The sequence below is a fragment of the Poecilia formosa genome, unplaced genomic scaffold (assembly GCF_000485575.1).
Source record: "Poecilia formosa unplaced genomic scaffold, Poecilia_formosa-5.1.2 Scaffold9, whole genome shotgun sequence".
NCBI classification, from domain to species: domain Eukaryota; kingdom Metazoa; phylum Chordata; class Actinopteri; order Cyprinodontiformes; family Poeciliidae; genus Poecilia; species Poecilia formosa.
This window is the reverse complement of record NW_006799948.1, coordinates 3405987-3428367: the sequence shown is the minus strand read 5'-3', so window position 1 is coordinate 3428367 and position 22381 is coordinate 3405987. Positions and strand designations below refer to the sequence as shown.

Here is a 22381-nt window from a genome sequence, read left to right as displayed (position 1 = left end):
CTGATTTAATCACAAAGTAGTCAGCAGCTCAGTGGAGCTTAAGGACAGTGTTGAAAAAAATGCAATAAACATAAGTTTAAAATGTGCTTGGAACCACATTCAATTGTATTGAAACCACGCCTGGAGTAGTGACACGATTATTAAAGAGGGACAATCAGAATGACTGACATTCTTAATTAAACTATTCTCTTTCCCTTAATCAAGTCTATGGATGGGAAATGCATTTCAACTCCGAAATGAGACTGTACCAAGCGTGCGCTTCCTCAAGTCGATTTCAAATATTACATCATCCATCACCTATCATTCAGCTTCCTGTGCTCAGCGCTGCTCCCAGAGTCCCTGATGGAAGCTTGTCAGGGAATTGAACCAGTGACACCACCAGAGACGGTTAATTAGAGGTGACGTGAACATGTACATCACTTTAGGATTCTTTTTGGTAAAGCGTGTCAAGGACACTGTGGTGAGTTAGCAAAAGTGACTGCTGGCAGGAACGACTTAAGACGGTGTGTTGACAAACTGCGCGTAAATCTTGGAAAATTACAGTCAAGATGTAAAACCCTTATAAAATGCAACTTTTATAGAAATGTTGTAGTGATTTTTATTTATCCGTCCAACTCTCTGTGGAGTTTAGACCTTCCAAAAATAGAATTCCCTACTTTTGTGCGCGTCACACCCTCTGCGTTTTTGATCAGGCTGGTTAGGTATTCCAGAAGCTACTGGCCATTATCGCCTCGCTTTTCAATCTTCTTCTGCTCCCCAAGTTTGCATTATTTCCACCAATTTGGTCTTTTTACTGGATGAAGCCACTGCATAAGCTGTTTGTTTTTGTTTCTTATATAAAAGGGACACCAGGCTCAGCACTTATTTTATATCTTTGTCCTTTCTACCTTGGAACAGGACACAGTTGCAGCTGCTCTTATGAACTCGGTCCTGGTGGCTTCCAGATAAAAGCCAGCGGTTTCTCATCAGTGTCCCCACACATTCAGAATTAAATCAACAACTTGACGCAATCATCAATTAAATGATCAACTGAATGTGACTGTATTTTCTGAACTGAACTGAATCTGAAAACATGATTTGACATCTTGTGAATGACTAGGATTGATTTGAACAAAATTTGGACCAAACTGAATTTGAAACTGAAATGTAGCTGATTTATTTTCTTGACAAGTGCCAAGAGGTGACATTCATTTTGAATTTTCTCCCTATAAATAAACTGAGCTGAGTCGAACAGGTGTGAATATGCAGGGAATAATGCATACTTTGAGTGTTGTTCCTGCAATCTCCCGGGTGCGTGTGTGTTTGTTTTTTGCTTTAGTGTTTCATAGTTTTCTTTGTGCATGCGTGTTTGTGTGAGTGTGTGGTCTGCTGTACCTGCTGCAGCATCACTGCCTGCTGCTGCTGGAGCAAAGCCTGGAGCTGCTGTGGGGAAAGAACCTGCTGCTGGAGGATCTGCTGCATCTGTTGTGGCGTGATCACTTGGGGACTCATCATGGCCACTGACACTGGAACCTGGACATGGATGATATGTAATGAAATGATGGGAATGAGAGTCGGGGCGAGGGAAGAGGCACGGAGAGGGGCAAGACAAACAAGATGCAATAAATGTGAAAATGGAGAGTGGAGAGAAGGGCAAACAATGGGAGAGCAGGGGGAACGGGTAGGGAGATGAGAAAAAAATTGGAAAAAGTTTGAAAAATAGAGCGTTGGAAAAAAAAACGCATCTAACACAGAAGTGTGGATCTACTGGGAATGAGTAAACTGGTGGTTGGAAAGGTAGGGAGAGCAGGCTGTGACGTTTGGCAGCCTAGAAGAGATGCTGAAGGACACATGGGTGCTGTGTCTTTGTGTTGCTGATCTTATTTTTCTGCTTTTATTCTGCTGGGAGAAGCTGGGGGGATTTAAATAGACATAGACCTTAATTAGCAGGACCCCTGAACTCCCCTACTTTAGAGTACCTATCAGTGCTGCTGCTGTTAAACAGCTTAAAAATGCACAACTCTAAAATTGATTATAACACATTGCCAAGTGCTGGGAATTTAGGACTCACCTTTAAGTTTTTAATAAAGGTGAGAAACGCCGTCCCCCCACCCCCTAACGAAGCAGATGTTTAACTCCTTTTTAATTTAACTCTGTGGACATGTTGATTAGAAAAACAACAACAACAAAAAAAAAAGGTACCATTTCTAGACGTTAACTTGTCCAGAGGCAGAAAAAAAAATGAAACACAATACTTCATTTCTTCCAAATTCTTCTCAGGCAAAAGCGTCAAACTTCTGAGACAGCAGATCAATATGAAGACAATATGTTTTGCTGCCGTCTTTGATTGCGTGTGCGCACTCTGACGGGGGAGTAGAAGCTAACAGTTTTATTTTGGAGTTTTGGCTCCGCATGGCAGCTTTAAAAATTGAACGCCTCAAGAAGAGAAGATTAAGAGTAAGAACCTGTGAATGATTTAGCATCGAGCTGATACCTTGGTCCAATGCGCAAAACTTGACTAGACTGCCAAAAAAAAGAAAGAAAAAGTGAGGCGTAGTCCATCCCTTCTGTATGACCTTTAAAGTACACTCTAACATCATCAGCATACATGGAAATCAGCGCAAGCCACAAGTGTTTGGAACAAACAAACACGGTTGGAACATTGGCACGGAGTAACACCTCCACTGATTCTAATTGCAACAGTGTTTGCCACGGAGCTGCCATGACAGTAGCTAGCCTATATGGAGTGTCAAGGGGCCAATAAGACATCCCTGTCCTCATTGCCAGCTAATCAAGCTGGCTTGATTACTTTCCATGCATGTCTCTCCTTCCTCCCTCCTCCTCTCTGCTCCTCTCCCTCTTTCTGTCAGGCCTTGACACGTCCTTGTTTAGCTCTCCTCTCCTCGATGCCCACCCCTCCTCCCCGCCCTCGCTGCCTCCGCCACCCCAGGTTTCTCCCCCCTCTTTGATTAGCCGAGACATTTGCATGGTCACTACACATTTTTCATTTTAGAAGTCATTATGCATTAGTGGCTCCTGATCGCCCGCCTTGACTAATCCTGATGAACTGAAAATCACAGCTGAAGGTCAACTTCCAGCCGGCCCCGCTGCACATTCATATTCATATTCAAACAAATCCTGCCTCCATTGTTCATTAGGGTCTTAGAGAGAAGGGACTCCATCTAAGGTAGGAAGCGATGGAGGAGGTGGCGGCTGTTTGTGGGTGCATCTCTTTTCTTCTTTGGACTCCTTCGTGCTTGCGAGGGGACAGGAGAAATTGCGTTCACAAGAAGCGAGTCGTCGAACAAAAGCTGTCAAAAGTTGCAAATTAAACAGTTCATGTGTAATTATGCAAATGCTGTGCTTACACCTTCAGTGTTATTAACCCTTAAAGGTACATTTGCTAGGTAAGTAATTACCCCTGCAGTCACTCCTGGTTTTGTGTTAGATGCCATTACAATGGGACAAGTGCAGCGGGAAAACAACAGCAGAGATGCACTCATTAAGGGTATTAATTGGGTACTGGCTCAAAGACGTTTGGGCATGAAAAAAAAAAAATAGATGCAGGCGTAGCCATGCAGGGTTTACCACAAATATATGCGCATACATATGTAAAGTGGAATTAAATATAAATTGTACACGGAGCTTCAAACTGATTCTGCGTTGTGTGGGTGGTGAAATATAGGCACTCAAAGTCAGGTATTTGTAGGTGAATAATGCAGGATGTCATCAGCAGAGAATAAAACAAGACTTCAAACAAGAAGTGCAAAATTAAAGCAACGGAAAGGGGGTAAGAAACAGAAAACAACGAGTTTATGAAATATGGAAGCTCTTTTTATGCTGTCATTAGCTTTATACATAATGGGTGATAATCACCCCAAAAAAAAAAAAACGGGAGAAAAAGAAAGAAAAGGCAAGAAGAGAAAAGAGAGGGGGAAAAAAAAGAACTGGCCCACATCCGCTGTGAAGTGCAGCACAATGCTAATTCCAGCATTTAACTGCATGCTTTTCTGCTTGACGTATCAGAGGCTCCAAGATGAAAGCAGATAAGTAATTGCTCTCCTGGTTCTTATTCTTCACTGACAACCCATAAATTTAATTTTACACACACGTTCATTTACATTTTCGAGTATATGACATGATAATTGCGGCAATATAACACCTCCATTCTGCAGGATCCTGCAGGAGGGCTTGATTGACGTGCGCGCTGAATTGAAAGGAACAGGAGGCTGAATTGCCTCTCCTTGAAATGATTTTGCCACGAAGGGATGAAATTAATGAGCATTTAGTAGACGTTGGCAGCGGCGTAAACATCCACGCGTCACGAATAGGCTCTCCTATTGCAGGAGAGAGAACTGTACATCCATTTGTTTCTCTGTTATCCAGAGAGAAAGGATGGGTTTCCAGTTCTGATATGCAGAAGGTATTGATGACATTTATTGAAATGTTGAAAATTAGCCACAGCTGATGAAGCCATTGGAGTCTTAGTACCTAAAAATGTTAGACTCTAGGTTTTACTACTGGAAATTCCCATTGTAACCCTTTCATTGTCATATGAACCATAAGTGATGCTTTGAAGCTTATTTGATTTAGTGTAAACTCAGCATTCAAACCCCCCTTGTTGTTGATGAATTTTGTCTTGAAAAGAGTAAATGTTAAATGTGTTTCTATCAAAACAAGGCAAAAAAATTATTTAGGCTACATATTCCTTTCATTTTACTTGAGTTTTAACACAACTCACTTTCCAATAAGGAGAAGGAGAACTGGTGATTAGATGCCAACCGCAAACACTGTAGGGCGGTTATCAACGACAGACGCTCCTGTCATAAGGACAGGAAACAGAGCGGAGCTTCAGACACCGCAGAGATAAAAGCAATAAGAAATCGAGGGGTCCTTGTCTTTAATTACTGTGAATCCTTGGCAGGAAAGAAGTGACTGCTAATTAAGCCACTGGCTTTATTTATTTATTTTTTTTTTTTACACACAGAGAGACGGGGAAAGATTAAGAAATCAGGAAAAGAGGGCAGAAACCCCAACACTTTCATCATTGTTTGGCAAAACGCAGACCCCCGTGGTAGCCTGTTGACTTGTGACCTCTCGGCTCCCTTTTAGTTGCTGCTCATCTGCCAGCCAATTACAGCGATACTGATAGCCGGGATGCTTCCCGTAGCAGAACAGCAGTGCGGGGCTAAAGCCGGCAGGATTCAACTCTGACGTTTAAGTATGCGGCCTTTCAAAAGTATTCACCTCCCAGCCACGTTTTCTCACATTAAAGCAACTTATTTTAATCCATTTCACCACCACACAATTTGGTGGCGGTGGCATCTTGATGTTGGGTGATGGACTAATCAGGTGATTGAAGGCAGTTTGTTGTTCTGAATGCATCAGAGTAAAAAAGCTTGAATCTACTTGTTTTTTTTTTTCAGATTTTGTTTTTGCGATATTTTGAAAACCATATCACATCATTTTCATTCCTCTTCACAGTTTGTCTACGGCAAATTGTAAAACAGGTAAAGGAGTATTAATACTTTTGCTACCCCCCCACCCACAAAACAAAAACAAAACAAAACAAAACAAAAAAAAAAAAAACGACATAAAAATTAGCATCTGAGTTTAAATCAAACATGCATACACGGGATCATGTCTCCAACACATGTTTGGCTTCTGGAGATCGATATTCCAGCTTGTCAATCGTAAAGTTAAGTGGATTACTGAATGTTTTCCTAAATCAATTTCTATTGCAGTTTGGCAGGAGTGCACAGCAACTGCAATTTATAATAACATAAAGACCCATCATGTAAAAGCATCTAATAGAAGTCCCAGAGGAGCTCGGGATGGGCTTAGCACAATTTCCATATTGATTTATCTCTACATGTAAAAACTTACTGATTAGGCCTCGTGAATCCACTGTTCACTGGTGTGCAGCTCATGCACATTGTTTGCTTCATTATCAGCACACACCGTCACACCTTTATCAGAAAAAAAATACTGGCACAGTTCTCTCCCCGCTGATTCTTACCAAACTCCCTAAAGGGGAGCAACAGTAAGAGAGTGAGATGGATAGAATTAAAAGGAAACTGCAGCGAGAGGAGAGAGTTGAAATAGAAAGCGTGAGAGCAGGTGACGGGAATGTTGGTATGTGCGTGTGTGTGTGTGTGTGTGTGTGTGTGTGTGTGTGTGTGTGGATTTGGGGTGGATGATGGGGGAAGGTTGGGGGACATTTTCCTCTGATGTTGCAGGTAATGTGGCCTCCACTGGATCAGCCTCTTCATCAGTGACACACAGTAAATTACAAGTGCTTCAAGCAGCTCAGTGAATTATAGTTCATCACTTGGAAAGGCTTCCCCCCCCTCACCACTGGGGCCCAGGCGTATCAGATCTGCCGGTTAGGATCCAATTAACACCCTGGCCAGAATCATCTGATTGCATGTGTAAGGGCTGGTATAACTCGTTTATTGCACCCATGTATCTTCTGTCACAAGGTAAATTTGTTGCTGCTACATCAAAGGTCTGAGCTACTTTTTTTTTTATACCCTCCCTCTCACTTTCTCTTGATCCCTCAAACTCAGCTGCCTCGCCTTGGGGTTGCATTTCAACTTCTTTTGCATCACAATGATGAACCTACTCTGTCCTCGCAATTTAGCAATCTTGTCCTGTAGGTGTTGTAAATGCAAGAGAAAAAAAATGCAAAAAAAAAAAAAAGACGAGGTAGGGTAGGGAGTTAGAGGGAGAGGGGGGGAGCGCACGGGAAAAAAAAATCTTGTTTTCTGGTTACAAAAGAAGTAACCAAGGGTGTTTGACTTAAAACATGCTGACGTTTTTTTTTTTTCACTCCCTCTCTCTTTCTTTTTCTTTCTTTCTTTCTTCCTCAGAGTCAACACAAGTTTTCCTCATGAATAACATAATATCTCCCCACCGCCCCCCAAACCCTCTCGTTTTTGCTGTGATAATTTTTCTCTATTTTCAGATGCAACCAGAGGGGATGCAGTGGAAAGATATATTCATAAATGTAAATGTGAACTAGCATCCTTTTCACCAAGCACACTGGAGCAAACCATCTAGTACTCGAGCGCCGAGACCCTTTAAAAGACGTGCGCTTCCATTGAGATGATATTGGCTCGCTGCTGAAATGTGTAAAGTTGACCTTTAAAAGTGTGACACTTCCTGAGATGGCCCAATGCCCACAGCTACTCTGACTGGTCTGGGCAGACAGCTGCAAACACAGGAGAAAGGCGCCAAAAGCCAACATCCTTCACGATCCATAAAGCCTTTCTACTTTGAAATGAATGTTGCACAGATGGAACCAAAGTTATTGGTCTCATAAAAGTGCATTCGCAGCTTGACGGTGTGTGAGGGTGACCACGGTGGTCGCAGCAGCCGCTTGGGGCGAATTACCTGGCTCTGGGTGACGCAGGATGCAACTTTAATCCCTGCCAGATCGAGGTCGAGCTGCAGACTCACGTTATCGAGTGTCCATCCGACACTGGCAGAGTAAAGTCTGGACTGGGAACTTCAACTGTTTTAAGTGCAACTCAGAATTCCTACACGGTCTGGAAAAGCATGGGATGGGACTGAACTATTTTCTTTGATTCGCAGATTAAGTTCACTTCACTTCACTTCCTACCTCCCAACCCACTGAATATTTCCTTCATTCTTTCTCCTTCCTTTCATCCAACTCCCTGAATCGTTCCTTCCTTCTTTTTTCTTCTCTCCTTTCTTTCCTTCTTCCTTCCTTTCTTCTAACTCCCTGAATCGTTCCTTCCTTCTTTTTTCTTTCTCTCCCTCCATCTCTCCCTCCCTCCTTTTCTTCCTTCCTTCCTGCCAACCCAACAAAATCTCTGCTTCATGCGTGTCTTCCTCTGCTAAATGTTGTATTTAAGTGTTTAAATTTGGGAAAGAAACAGACTGAGAACTGAAGATTTGAGGTTGGAAAAGGAATCTTGACAGGAAAACCATGCAGGGAACAATTCCAAATAATGTCTTGACATCATTTAAACGTCTAATCACCGACCGTCATAAAACTGAACAGACCACCTTCACAGCTGAAAACTTTAAGAGTTACTGGTCATGTTTGCATACAAGCGAAAGCGAGTGTAAAGATGCATTATGTACATGCGGGCTTGAGCGAAACAACTTCCACATTCGTAGGCCTCTGTAATCCCTTTCATATCTCCTTGTCCGCATTTTTTTATTTGTATTCTAAATGTCAGTGTATGAATGCCTTTTTCTGGTGTGGGGCGGAGTGAAAACATCAGCAAAGAGAAGAGAGATGAGCAATGGTAAAAGAAAAAAAAAAAAGAAGCACAGACAAGAGGGTGCTGTGCCTTGGGAGAGCCGTGTAAGCAGCAGCCGGAGACAGGAGGATTTACAGGAAGAAATAGGTGTTTATTGAGTGCTCCCGTGGGCTTACTGGGTAATAATAGACCTGTCACATAACGCAAATGTGGAGAAACAGCTTCTGTGTGTGTGTGTTTGTTGGGCTGTTGTTGTTTTGTATCCTGTGTGTGTGTGCATATTTCCGTGGCAGAGCTGCCTGCCTCCGCATCATCAACTTCTGAGCAGCAACGACGAGCGAACGGATAGAATTAGTCAGGCAAGAGCCTTTAGCTGCTAATACGAGTAATTAAAACTGCAAGCCGAGGCACTTAGATGCTTGTGTACTAAATAATTTACATGCCATGATCTATGGATCATTTCTCTCTCCTAAATAGCAACGACGGGAGAACAAGAGGAGGGGAAAACAGGCAGAGGATTTATCAGCGTCTTCTGCCATAAGCAGGATGTCATGGCTTTATTAATCCTTTTCCCACTTTCAGCAGCACTAATCATACAAGGGGATCAATCCGCGCCATTCCTCGGGTGGAAAACATGTAGCTTGATTGCCGCTGACTTTTATCTGGCTGTGAAGCTAATAAAATATTGCACTGTAGCGTCCGCTGTGGCCTCATAATCCAGGTAAATAATGCAGCTTTATTGAGTAAACTCCCTCAAGACAAGAAAACAAAAAAAGAGAAGAAGAAAAAAAAATAACTGGCAGTGAAAAAGGGTGTTTTAATGAAGGAAGTTTCTCCTGCTTTACTCTGATATTTACACACAGGAGTATGTATGTATCATGGGGAAAATGTCATTTGAAATGAGAGGATTCAAAGCTGCTCAGCTGCATATTCCTACTGCAGAAATGAAGTTGAATTGGAATTCAGAATCAACAGTTCCTCTTTTTGTTTTTCACAGTGCAAATCTGTGGCTGCAAACTTTTAGAACAAAGAGGTGACCATGTTAATAAAGAAGGTTGGATCAACAAATGGACACGCCGGGAGCATGACGGGCCCTCAGATTCATATTGATTCCCACCGTCGACCAGTCTAGGATGGAGTAAGCAAATGTAAATATCCAATATTTACCATCCGCTGGTGTTATTACAGTACAGTGCTTGGACCTGGGTGGACAGTTGTCAAGCCCCCAATACATCTTTAAACTGATATGGATCCACAAATCATGTTTTGGATTTTGTGGGGACACACACATATTAGAACAAGATTGCGTTTGTTTGAATCTACGCTGTCACGCAGAGGTACTTTTTTCCCCCCCACATTTTGCGACGTTACAAAAACAAATTCCAATATGTTGTACTTGGAAATAGAAAATATTAAAGAAAATGCTCTGGTCAGATGAGATGAAAATGTAATATGCGAAATGAAAAAGGCCAGAAAAGCTGTTAGGAGTTAATGGAGGATGGCTAGAGTTACACAGAGAGCTATCCTGGAACAAAACCTCTTAGAAGCTCAAAATGGCTTAAGAGCAAAGAAAATAAACCCACAATAAGATGGTTTACGTCAGATAAGCATGCATCAGAATGGACTAGTCAAAACCTACACATAAATTCTGGAACATTGCTGTTCATAAATACTCTCCATCCTATCTGACAGATTCAAAGCTGTTTTGAAAAGAAACATTGGCGTAAATTTCAGGTTTTAGGTGGCAGCATCATAATGTGGGAAAATGTATTTACAGTAAGTACTGACTCAGGGAGTGCGGGTACCAATGCACGTCAGACTTTTTGTGTTTATATTTGTTAAAAATGTTGAAAATCCTGAAAAGAAACAATCCCCACAGTATGACACTACCACCACCAAATAATCTATAGTCAGTCTTCTGTCACTTATTGGAAAGTGGTTGCAATGCATCGTCTTTAGGTGTGTCAAAAGTGTGTGCGTGCGCACGTGTGTGTGTGCAAGCGCTTTTGTTTTTTTGTTTTTTTTGCAGTACATCAGCAACAAAATGTAACAAGTTTATAGGGTTATAGATATTTTGCAGGGCACCGACTCACTTCGGATCCCACGGCCTCCAAAATACCGCAGTTTCGAGGTGCAATTTGGATGCTTCCGTCTGTGAAAGTCCTATCAATATTAACACGTTTGAGGAGTCTGCGCTGAATAATTCAAGGAAGAAATATGACAGAAGAGTCTTTGCCAACCTTATCTCTTCACCGGTGTGTAATTAGATACATGGGGGTGTGACTCCAATTCAAGGTGTCGCCATTGTTAGACTCTGTGAAAATATCAACGGGTGAGGTTAACGCCAATTTCCCTGTCATTAATGAAATGCACAGGGCTTCCTAATGAGGTAAACCACTGCTCCTTGATGGTACTTATTAGCCTAGAGCAGGGCACAAACTCTCACACGCCAATTTAAAACCGCTAAAACTATGATAAATATAAATATATATATGAAAAATAGCAGCAGATGTCAAGGGGCCTTACCTAATTTGATAAAAGGGTAAACTAACTAACTGCCTTGTTGACGTGAACGAGCGGGATGAAGAGGATGCTCGTGTGAGAAAAATATCTTAACACCAGGAAGAAAGAGGGTGGCAGGCGGCGTGTGCGCGGACGAGTGTGAAACTGTGCACCGGTGTATGTGTGACCTTTTCCGACTCACTGACAACAGAAATAGACAACCCTACTAATCAATAAGGTAAATTAGCACCGAAGGGGTGGGAGAGGGAAATGGCAGGCAGATAAAATTAGCTGTGCGACCGGCTACTCGGACTTGACGCACATTTCAAATAATAACCAACCCGAGGATTTCCTGTGTCAACAACGCATGGATCTGGTGAAGAATGCAGAAGCAGATCACTAAATAACCTTTTGGATACACTCATCACAAGAAAGTCTGGCCCGACTGACACGTACTCTGAGTAAAGCCTGCACTTTTCTTTGTCGTATTACTCTTGCGAGGTTCCATGGGACCGACTTGTTCATCTTAAAAGATTCTCGTCCGAGGCTTTGCGTGGGCAAACCAAACACGCTTTGTGGAACAGAGGAAATCTTCTTTATGCGGAGGAGCGTGTACTACGGATGGACTTTGGAGATTAGATGGAAGGGAACTTCTTTACCTGCAGTGGACGCTGCTTGTCCTGGCTCTTTGGAGATTTCAGGCCACTGCCTGGCTGCTGCAAGAGTAATTGCCTCGCTGCTTGTAGTGCCTGGGAAGACGAGAGCACAACACAAAAGGCATCTTGAAAGACGGAGCTGACTGAGAAAACATTACACATCTTAAGTAACAAACGGCACCGGCGATATGTTTCAGTAACAACTCGTGCGGCTATGATCACAAATAAATACGGTTTGTCTGGAGCACCTCTGAAGAAGTAGGGGGTGGGGGGGGAGTCGAATTGACCTGTCTAGTGTGTGCTCAACTGAAATATCCACTTCCCTCTGCAAATTACCACCACATTTGCATATTCATAATATCAATGTGAAATAGAGGCAGCACCATGTGAAGTGTCCCTGGGAGCTGTAATTAAAGTTGACAAAATCAACATCAGATTACATTTAGAATGAATTAACCGGCAGTCCGCGTTTTACACTGTGCATTAAGGGTGCTTATGTGCCGCGGATGGGTAGATAGATGGAGAGATTAATAGATTCACCATCTTGATGAATCAAAAAAAAAATTACTACACAGCTGTTTACACATGTCTGGAAGTATTTGAAGTTCGCCGTGGCAAACTGTACGATTTTTCACCAACACGTGTTGAGACGGGAAAATGATATGTGATGTTGCGTTCACATGAACTAGACCGGATTTGAGCAACAGTTTGGAAAACCACGAGAATCCCCCCTTTGTTTTAAAAATCATTTTCACTTAAAGTAAAAGATTCACAGATCCTAAACTGTGTTTTTACACATATCTAATCATTGAATACTCCATTGCAGTTTGGATACAGATATAAATGGCAAATTGTGAGAACAATATGTTTCTAAAACAAAAAGTATTCAAAAAGGCTCCTTTTTTGTCTTTCCCAAAACAAAATCAGGGTTCTGGAAGCATAAAGCTTCACCAAGGTCACTTAAAAGGTCAAAAAAGCCCTTTAGCTTATTGCTAAATGGAAACTACAAAGCATATGCAAAGCATCAACATTAATAGTCAGATACGGTAGTTGAGTGTTGCCCAAAGAGAAACTCTATCAACACAACAGGGCATTTCAAGGACTTATACCTTTCTTACTTGAATATAGGAATCAATAGGATGTCAAGCTAACACATCACCAAACGACAACAAAAGACAACTCAGTACAGCGGTAACAAGTGGAATTAATCTCATGAGATTGTGTGCAACACCCCGAGTAAATAGATTTGCTTATTAATACACAACGTGTTAAAAACAAAACAGACTGATGAGAATCAAAGACACTGAGGATGCGGTTACTTCTTTACGGTTTCATGGGCTTTCAGCTCCCCTCCTGCTCCGTGGAGGCTTGGCGAGCAACTTCACATGATTCTTCAAGAGACGCATAAGAGAGGCTGGCGGTAAAGAACACTCTGCACAGACGGAGGCTCCTTGCAGCAGAATAGCTTGTTCTGCGCCGGCCTACAAGCATCACGCTGGAGCGCCACAACAACTTCACAGGTTTTTGTGCTTTTGTTGTTGTTGTTGTCGTTTTGTGTCGTTTTTGAATCGAGGAGGCGATGGAAAATGAAAGTCAGGCGGCGAGTGACACTTCCTTAAGAACCACGGGTCCTCATTTCATTCTGGAGCTTGCCAGTATCCATGACAACGGTTGCTTTGACAGGGCGTGCATATGGCGCAGCTCAAGCCAGCTGGTGGGAACAATGTTTGAACTAGTACATTGAGATCCTGAGCAAACAGGAGGAGAAGACAGGAGACAGACAGCGAAAAGACAGAGGTTGGACCAGGGAGGGGAAGGAGGAGTGGGAAATGTTGCCGCATCTTGACCCCCCCAGGGAACACATCCAATCCCCCCCCACCCCACTCTGCTGATCAATTATGAAAAGACAGAGCTCAGGAGGTGCCTTGAGAGGTGGAGGTAGAGCTGGGGAGGGATCTGTCTGGCTACTCAGGAGGAGCCAGGGCTTCTGATCTGAAGTAAACAAACACATTACACTGGCACTGGGTCCTAACTGCATTGATCCGTCTGTTCTGTAAAAAGGAGCCCAGTCGCCACTGGTTTATATACATGCGAGTGTGTATGGTGGCTGTAAGCCGAGCCTTCGCCTTTTCTTCAAAACACACACCTTTGTAGACATCATCAACCACAGCGATCTGGGACGCACAAAGTTTTCGCGCTGGCTGGGAAATCAAATGTGTTTCTCTCCCCCTGCCCCCTTTTTTTTTCTTTTCTCCTTTTACCGAGCATAAAAGACAACATAAATTCCTTGAATGCAGCCAATCACTTTGCTAATTAAAACACAGGGCCCAATTAATCTCACCATGATTGGTGAATCAAAGTAATTATAAGGCTTATTGAGTCCTGCACACAGTAGTTAGAGGGGAGGGTTGCTTGATGAGTGCGACTCAAGGTAGCTGTCAGGGGGGAATGTTTATCCGCGTGCGAATCAATAATGACTCACTGTGTTAGAGCCAAAGTCAAGAAAGCTTCTCGATATGTTATGCACGGTCAAGAGAACAAAGGAGGGAGGGCTGGGGGGAGTATATCTTTTAACAACACTTTCTTGCAAAAGCGTTCATATCCGTTAAACTCAACACATTTTGTTAAAAACAACTGCGTTTTTTTTTGAGAGGGTTTTATATGACAGGAAAATGCAAAGTAACAGTATGAAGCTAGAGAGTCTGTATTTTGTTCAACTACCTTTCATCACGGTATTCCCAAGTTGATGCAAACGTAGTAGCAACATGATGCTGTGGAGACGCTGACCAGCTTCCCTTCTTGAGTTCTCCGAGATGGAACGATATAAGTTGTATAAAACAACATAGTGCTGTGCAAACGTATTCAAAACCCCTTGAACTTTTTCACATTTTGCCATGTAAAACCACAAATTTCAGAGTATTTTATTTGAGTTTATTTGTGACACCACAAGACAAAGCAACTGCCATGTTTATAGCAGCTTTGTAACTTTATATTGTCAAACTACAAAAGTACAGTCACTTTGGACGGTAAAAAAACAAGTGCATACCACACTTTTCAGATTATTATGTGTTAAAAGTATTGAAATGTTCATAATTCAGTGCCACTTTTTGTTGGCTTGTTACATAGGCCTAAATAAAATATGTTAAAATTTGTGATTGTGACATAGGAATATGTGAAACGCTCCAAGCTTTTTGGAAAAGCATACTTTTCCAAAAAGCCTTATTCATAGCAAGTATATACATAGAGAGATCATCTATGCCAAGCTTATTAAAAAAGAAAGAAGCCTCCTCATACCGAGGACTTCTCCAAACATAACACAGGCCTTATCAACACCGGACAGAACTTTTTCCACAGTGGCTTGTCATGTCTGCAACCGTCTGGCACCTCCTCCATGGAATTGGGGTTAGCCATTTTTTCAGAGAGTGTGTGATGGTGTGGAAGGTAAAACGAAGGGGATATCGGGGGGGAGAATGAAAGTTCTGTCCCCTTCACTTTCACCGGCTCTGAGTATTCAGCCATTACAGTAAAAAGCACCAATTTGTGCCACCCACTTCTCGCTCCGCATACATGGTGCGGCTAAAGCCCTTCTGAAAGCACAAAAAGGAAAGTCATCAAAAGTTGGCTGAAGAGCTGCCGGAGCAGACAAGAATAACACACACAGACACGCACACACACGTACAGATACGCCATCTATTTAACCTGGGTTGCTATGCACGAAAAAATGACATTCCCAGTCTATTAATTCATACATTGTATAAACAGCACAATGTGACACATTCTTAGAATGAGAGAGCACGGCAGACGGTGCAAAAGAGGGGGGGAAAAAAGAGCCAGGCCCCCACTATATAAATAACAAGGCACTCAGAGGCATATTTGATGTTGATATCCATCACTGAGGCTGGAAAAGGGGGAAAAGAAATACAGGGAGGGAAAATAACACGGCGCGACCAAGACCGCGACACAGGGATCCTTATGAAAATAAGATTCAGCCCAAATGGATCTGGTGTAATTGGTTTCAGATAGTGAGGTCAGGGAGAGAGGCGACACAGGCAACTATTATGCGAATCGAACTGAGAAACAAGAATGTTTACACAGGCATTCCTCTCCTACATTAATAGGCATGCAGAGATCACTAGAGAGGGCGCAAAAGGAGAAAGTGAGAGGAGGCTGCCCCTCGTCTTACTTTCCTGCAGGAGTTCTGCCGGAACATGGTAATAAGCAACCATCACAATGCAGCTTTGTAGGAAGCATGCAAAGATCTTAAACAAGCATGAAATAAATTATTAGGTGCTTTAATACTGGGCCAAACCATTGCAAATCTCCAGATTGCTTATTGCATGTGGCCGGCGGGGTGAGAAAGGAAACAAACCAAAGCATGGCGCTCTCTCAAATCCACATGGAGACAGCGGGATATTTAGCCATGACATTGGCATTGGGAATGTTTGAGGGGCTGTGACATTGTGTTTGGACAGTGCAGATCACTTCCTGACTCAAATCACACCAGGAGTTGTTGTTATTAGGGGATTTAGCTGATATTGGAATGATGACACACGCGTGTAATATCCCGCTCTCAACAGGTACTTCTTTACAGAATGCCTCCACGTTGCAGAAAGCAGCCGTAAACAAGCCGTCAGTTGTCGATCAGTGAGGAACGGGGGTTGCATCAGGGCTAACGCGACTTATCTCGAGTGTGCTGAACAGATACTTTGTGTGGATGCGTGTGTGTGGGTGTGTGTGTGTGTGTGTTTGTTTTGGGGAGTAAAAGAGACGGTGTGTAACTCTGGAAAAACTCCAGCTGAGCTGACAGCTTTGACAACTCTCACTCGCACACACTTCCTGCGTAAGAATATACATATACACACACAACGCCGCTTCGCCAGGCTTATCCATCTTTGCTTCCGAGAAAACAGATTCGGGGGGGAGGTGGGGTGTGAATAAGAAAAGAGAGAAAGAAAGAAAAAAAACAGGCCAAGCTAGATAAAAATAATGTAAAAAAAAATGCTTGTTGATTCTCATGTCATATCTGCACTTACACAGATGTTTAAAATAAAAATGTAAGATGTGATTCAACTGCTTTTATTTAAAATAGAAAAGCAAATATTATTGGTACTACTGCTAAAATAATCTCACATGTTGATTGTACTGCTTCAATAATGTCTACAATATTATTATTTTGACACATACTATAATCACAAATAGAGAATTTAAATTCAGTGCATTTATTGCACATCTATTACTTTGTTTTCTTGTGTTATTCTGTTGTTTGGAGGATAGTACAAATATAAAAATCTAATATTAGCTGGTTACACAGCAAGACACGGAGCTTGTACTTTGTAATTCTGAATTGCTCTAGGAAAATGCTGCTGATGTTGTAACCAAACATTTCTAAACCTCAATATACCCGGTCCACCTTTACCTAAAATAAAGGTAGACGCTACTTGCCTATTGGTAGAATCTACATGCACTAAGAACTAAAATATTTACACCCTATCTTATGTTTGAGTAAATTCAGCACCGCTGGAAGGCTGGGTATGCGATTGGCAGAGTTGGAAGGTGGAAGTGGAAAAGATTGGTGGGTGGAGATATCCCACAAAAAACTTTAATGTAAAACACAGGCTAAGTTAGTGAAAAGTAAGAGCAGACCCTAAGTAACTCAGCAGTGTGAATGAAATCTTTTTAATCTTATATAAAGCTCAGAGGTTTGATGGCATTCAAGAATGGCACAAGATTCAAGAGTTATTTAACCACAAAAAGAAATGCTGTCCAAAGATTGGGTCTCAAATTTGTAGGATTTAGTTCCTGAAACCGAGTACACAGAGAGAAAATACTTGGGGGGGCGGTGGGTGAGACCTCATTGGTGGAAATTTCTGGTGCTGCTTGATGATTTCACCAAACTGGATTGTTTGGCGCTGATAAATCAAATGGGAGACAAATGTCAATGATGTCATAAAAAAAGAAGAAGAAAAAGTTCCAACAGAAATACGCGGGTGATTGCTCAGACAATATTTCCATGGGACAGAATAAAAGAACAAACCCGGTAGAAAGGGAGAATTTGGGAAGCATGCAGGAGTAATGAGCATTTTAATGTATGACTCGATAAATCAACAGTCCGTGGAGAATCTGCCTGGGCCTCAGGACAGAGGTAAAAACATCCAGCAGAACAATGGGCTTCTGTGTCCCGCTCCGCTACCTCTGTCTTCATATTTTCAGCTACTTCAGTTCCCTCTGTCTCAAACAAAGTCTGTCTTACGCACATCTGCTTAGTTGGACTTTTACCTCTTAAAGGATACTGAACCCTTTGCAGAAAAAAAAAATCTTGCAAATTGATTGCTAACTCTTTTCCTAACCATCGCTTTGAATCCATCTGTTTCTCTTCTGTTCCCTTTCCTGACACTCATTTCACAATATTCATTTCTTCCCCTTCGTCTTCCCCCTCCTCCCCCTCTCTCACCTCTTGTTTATTGATTCTCTAGATTAAGAATTCCTTGGGTGACGGATTGTAACACACAAGCATCAAATTATTTTGGGGTGTGCTTATTTGCCTTTCCCTTGCATCTATTTGGCCTGTGTCTGTAGACAATTATGCCTACCCAGTCCCAGACTCAGGTGCTAATAATGAAGGACAAATAGAAATCGTATGTGTAAACTTCTCCCACTGATGAAAATTTATATTAACTTTCTACCACAGTAAACACAGCCGCATAGCTACACCGTCCCCGGAGGACTGATGAGATGAATTTGCTCTCTTCTGCCCCAGGTAGAAAGCTTGGGAAAGAGAGAGGAGTTCTGGTGCTAAGGGCCTAAACTCTATTGTGCAACTTCACACTTATTTTTCTCTGTCTAACAAAGACAAACTGTGAGCTTGCTCTGCTGATTGTGGATCAGTATTCATATTTTAAAAGCTGAAGCGTCGCACGCACGCCATATATGTATATATCTGCTTGGTAGACCATGACCATGCATGATTGGCAGCCTTTCTTCTTTTTAATTGCAGGAGTTGCATGTCTGAGTATGGAATACACTGATACCAAAACTATTTGTCAATCCTTGAAAACTTGTATTTCAAAAGTTGCACATATTTCCCTTTACAATTTGAAATAAAAGCAACTATATTCCCAGAGGCAGATGCAAGATTCATTGAAACATCAATATAGTCCCTCACAAAAGCATCAATACCTAAAAACTCCTTTTGCATTTTATCAATGCATCTTACTGGGATTCCCTTTTAATGGATAGCAAAGGATAGGTAGTTTTAAAAATTGAAAGTGCAAAATCAATTTGCATTCAGCTCTCCTGAGTCAATAATTTGTAGATGCACGAGGTTGCCACCAAAAACTAAAAAAAAACAAACAAAAAAAACACCCCAAAGGATATGTACATGAAAAGCAAAAAGGAACCCTCTTGGATGTAATATTTGGTAGATTTTGTCTTACAAGGGCCACGTATTCACTCTCTGCATGCTCATAATATGTTTGTCCAGTTGGATGAACTTACCCTGAACTTTATGCCGAAACTTGATACAAATCTTTGGTGACTAGGACGCAAAAGCTCGCACAGCGAGGGGTGGGGAAGTGATGATAATGGTGAAACAAAAATAAAGATGTGCAATAGTTGCAAAAATGTTGTAATTGCAGGAATTGCATGTCTAAGTATGTGCAAATCCAGCTCCTATTTATTTATTTTTTGAGTGTGGGTAGACCACTGATGAAAAAACAAACAGACCAATCAATTAGCAAATTCTTTAGCAAAACCACAGACAAATTCGGATTGTTTTGATAAAAGACTTTCCCTAAAAGTATGTGGGTTCCTTCCAATGCCAATGTTCCACGAATTCAAAAGTTTTCAAGGATTCCGATTGCTCATTTTATGTAATCGTGGCGACAAATATAAATGGACATGTTTTATTTCCTTGAAATTTTCGCTACTCCATAAAAACTTAGACATGAGTGTTATGCTTCACAAAAGGGTCTTTATTTTCAGAAGCAGCAACAATTTTTTCATAATGCATTAATTTATAAAAAGGGGGGCAAAAAACAGAAAAATGGAAAAGAGATTATTAGTGTGGATGAAAGAGGAGGTCTGTTGTGAATGACAAAACATATTAAAGATGGGACAGCAATATAAAAAAAACTATTTACAAAAAGAGCCTAACTGCTCATAAGTAGTGCCCAAATTATTCATTGATTTTATTCTATTTAAATAAAGACTATTGAACTTTCATTGAATATGTCCCTTGCATTATATTAAATTAAATTCAAAAACCCTTTCATAATCCTGAAGGGGAACTAAATAATCAAAACAAGAACAGTCATTTTGAACAAACAGAGGGAACATCAACCTTCAGTCATAGTGAGGTTTTAAATGTTTCTGTAAATTGAGACTGTATGGAAAACAGAGTGCAAACTTAACAAAACAGAGGCAGGCTGTGAAATTAACCAGCCAATCTCAATTTTATTAGACTTAAGAAGTTATTGTACAACACTCAATACTTGATCAGAGCAGCAAAAATGACAAATATTCAAATGAAGCACGTTTTGTGAAACCTACTACTAAATTATTCTATATTTTTGTTCTCGTCTCTGTGTCAAATAACAAATAATTAATATTTAAATACCTTTAATAACTTGTAAACACTTGTATTATCACAGTATGTTGGGTTAATTTAGAATTAATAATAATTGCTGCTTCCCATTTTCAAAATGAAATGCATTTTATTTTTGAATGAATTTTCAAGGTTGTAACATGAAAATTTCATATAATATAAAGAATGAAGACGTCTCGCATTGAGCTTGTGTAAGTCTTTGTTGACGAGGTGTAGCAGCTTCCACTCCAAAGAAAAAGGCCAGGGGCAACTGAAAAGCTGACTGTGGCATGAGACAACAAGCAGCCGTTTTTTTTTTGTTGTTTTGTTTTTTTAAAGCTGTTCTTGCTTCTTTTTTTCACCTAACACAAGTAAAGGCCCCTGAAAAAATGTCAGCTTGCACTGACACAAGCTCAGCCTGCGTGGCGATTGAGGGCTTCTTTGCATGACCTCTTCCTGGGTGGGGGCGGGTTCTGCTGCTGCAGTTCGATAGTACCAGTATCTGTCTGTCTCGTCCTGCAGAGCTCAGGTTAAGTGTTGAGTCTAAGTGTTACCCTCTTCATGTGGTCGATGAGAGACAGAGAGAGAGAGAGAGCGAGAGAGAGAGAGAGAGAGAGAGAAAGAGAGAGAGAGCGCTTTGACCTAAGCTGTAGGTGAACTTAAGCTAAGTTATATAGTCATAGTTCTTCTTTATCTAATTCAGATCGGAAATAAATAACTCACCGCAGCTTTATTTTCTGTCAGGTCTGGACTTTAAACAGTTTAACAGTGCTTTAAACAAGTCCATGTGATTACTTTGTCTCTTGCCCTGACAGTAGCTCCCTGTTGTTTAACACATCCCACAGTGAATGCCTCGCTACCCTCAAAGATAACCTCGGTAAAAGCCGCAGCATCTGATGCTGGACAGGAAAAGCACCCCATTCCCTCCCCGTCTCTTCTCTAGATTGCGTTGCTTCTGTAACGCCTTTATTTCCCTCCTCCTCTTCGGTCCGTCCAGTGTTGTGCTGCGATGCTTGACTTGCGAATTTTCCAATTACAGTGATGCATGTTTGACCTTTAAGTGAGCAAGAGAAGATATAGTTATCTACCTTCCTCACTGACAGTCAACCTCTGTCAATCAGTTGTTGTCCTCATCCTCCTTCGCCACGCCATTCACCAATGGCTGGACTGGGATTTATGAGGCAAGCTTATGCAATTGTGTTCGAAGATGAAGTTCAGTTTATGAACGTATGTATGCATTAGCAATGGATTTCAAAGGGACTTCTGGTTGTCAATGTTTTTACAAATACAAATCTAAAAAGTTTCAGCTATCCTGTGTCAATATTTTACTACCTTCCCTCATACCACAAAAATGCCACCACAAAGTTGTTGAACATGTTCATCGATGTCATTTACTTCGATAAATAAATAAGATTACTCAGAAATCAGCGTAAATGAGCAGCTTCAATGAATCCGGCTGTTCTGCCTCAGAGGACACTGCTGAACTAAGAATAACAAGATAGATTTAAATTTGAATTTTGTGGATGTGACCTATATGACTGGACAAAGTAAGCACCAGAAATGTTTTCTTTTTGTTATTTTTTTTTATTTTTTTTTTTTTTTTTTTTGGTGTTTGTGATCTTAAAATTTTCAGTGAAACTGAATTTTGGGTTTTTATAAGCAGTGAGCCTCTCCCGGGTGCGATGATGTTCTGGGTTGTGAGCCACGTTTAACTTTTTTTTTCTTTTTTTTTTGAGAAATTATCTCTGATTCCTATGACAGAAATATATTCATATCATACGGCTTAAATATGAATTAACCACAGAGACATGCAGCCACACACACAAAAAACAAAGAGATGTTAGAAACGTCTTAATCTGCAACAAGCCTGAGTACGCCTCACTTCCACAAACAAAGACTTTTCCAGCAGCATCCTATATCATGCTTCTAAGAACAAGCAGGCATGAGCAGAATCACTTCTTTCATTTCATTCTTTTTTTTAAGAAAGGGGCTAATCTACATCTTTCATTGAATCAAGGATGGAAATTCACAAGAAATGCTTCTTTTTCAATTTCATGCTGAAGTAGCTCAAGTTAGTGGATGTAATTTCTCCTAACAAGAAAATTTATCACTCTGTCGCACACTTAGTCCGGCTATGTGAGAAAAGGGCCTCCCTTTCCATTTTCCTTTTTTTCTTCTTTTTTTTTAAGGCTTTGATAAATGTGCCAAAAGCATGATCATTCCCTTCATAGCGCTCCATGCAAGAACCAAAACAATTACCGTGGTTCCAAAAAAGGAAAACATAAAAGCTAAGGTTGAAATCTGCATGAAAGATAAATGACACATACGTTAAAGCTTTGATACAAGCATTACCAAATGAAGCATGGACTAAACTAAGAGACACATGTCTTATTTTACACATAAAGATGGCCAAATTTCTGACACTAAAA

At 41.2% G+C, this 22381-nt stretch overlaps 1 protein-coding gene across 8 annotated transcripts in view; it reads right to left on the bottom strand.

Moving 5' to 3' along the window:
- foxp2 (forkhead box P2) overlaps positions 1 to 22381 on the bottom strand; it is a 110282-nt gene that overhangs the window by 30841 nt on the left and 57060 nt on the right. For all 8 annotated transcript variants that reach the window (XM_016664184.1, XM_007578715.2, XM_007578723.2 and 5 more), the window contains 2 exons: positions 11375 to 11464; positions 1375 to 1512 (listed from right to left, as the gene is read on the bottom strand). In XM_016664184.1, coding sequence (XP_016519670.1) covers positions 1375 to 1512; positions 11375 to 11464 — 228 coding nt within the window. The remainder of the gene's footprint in view (positions 1 to 1374; positions 1513 to 11374; positions 11465 to 22381) is intronic.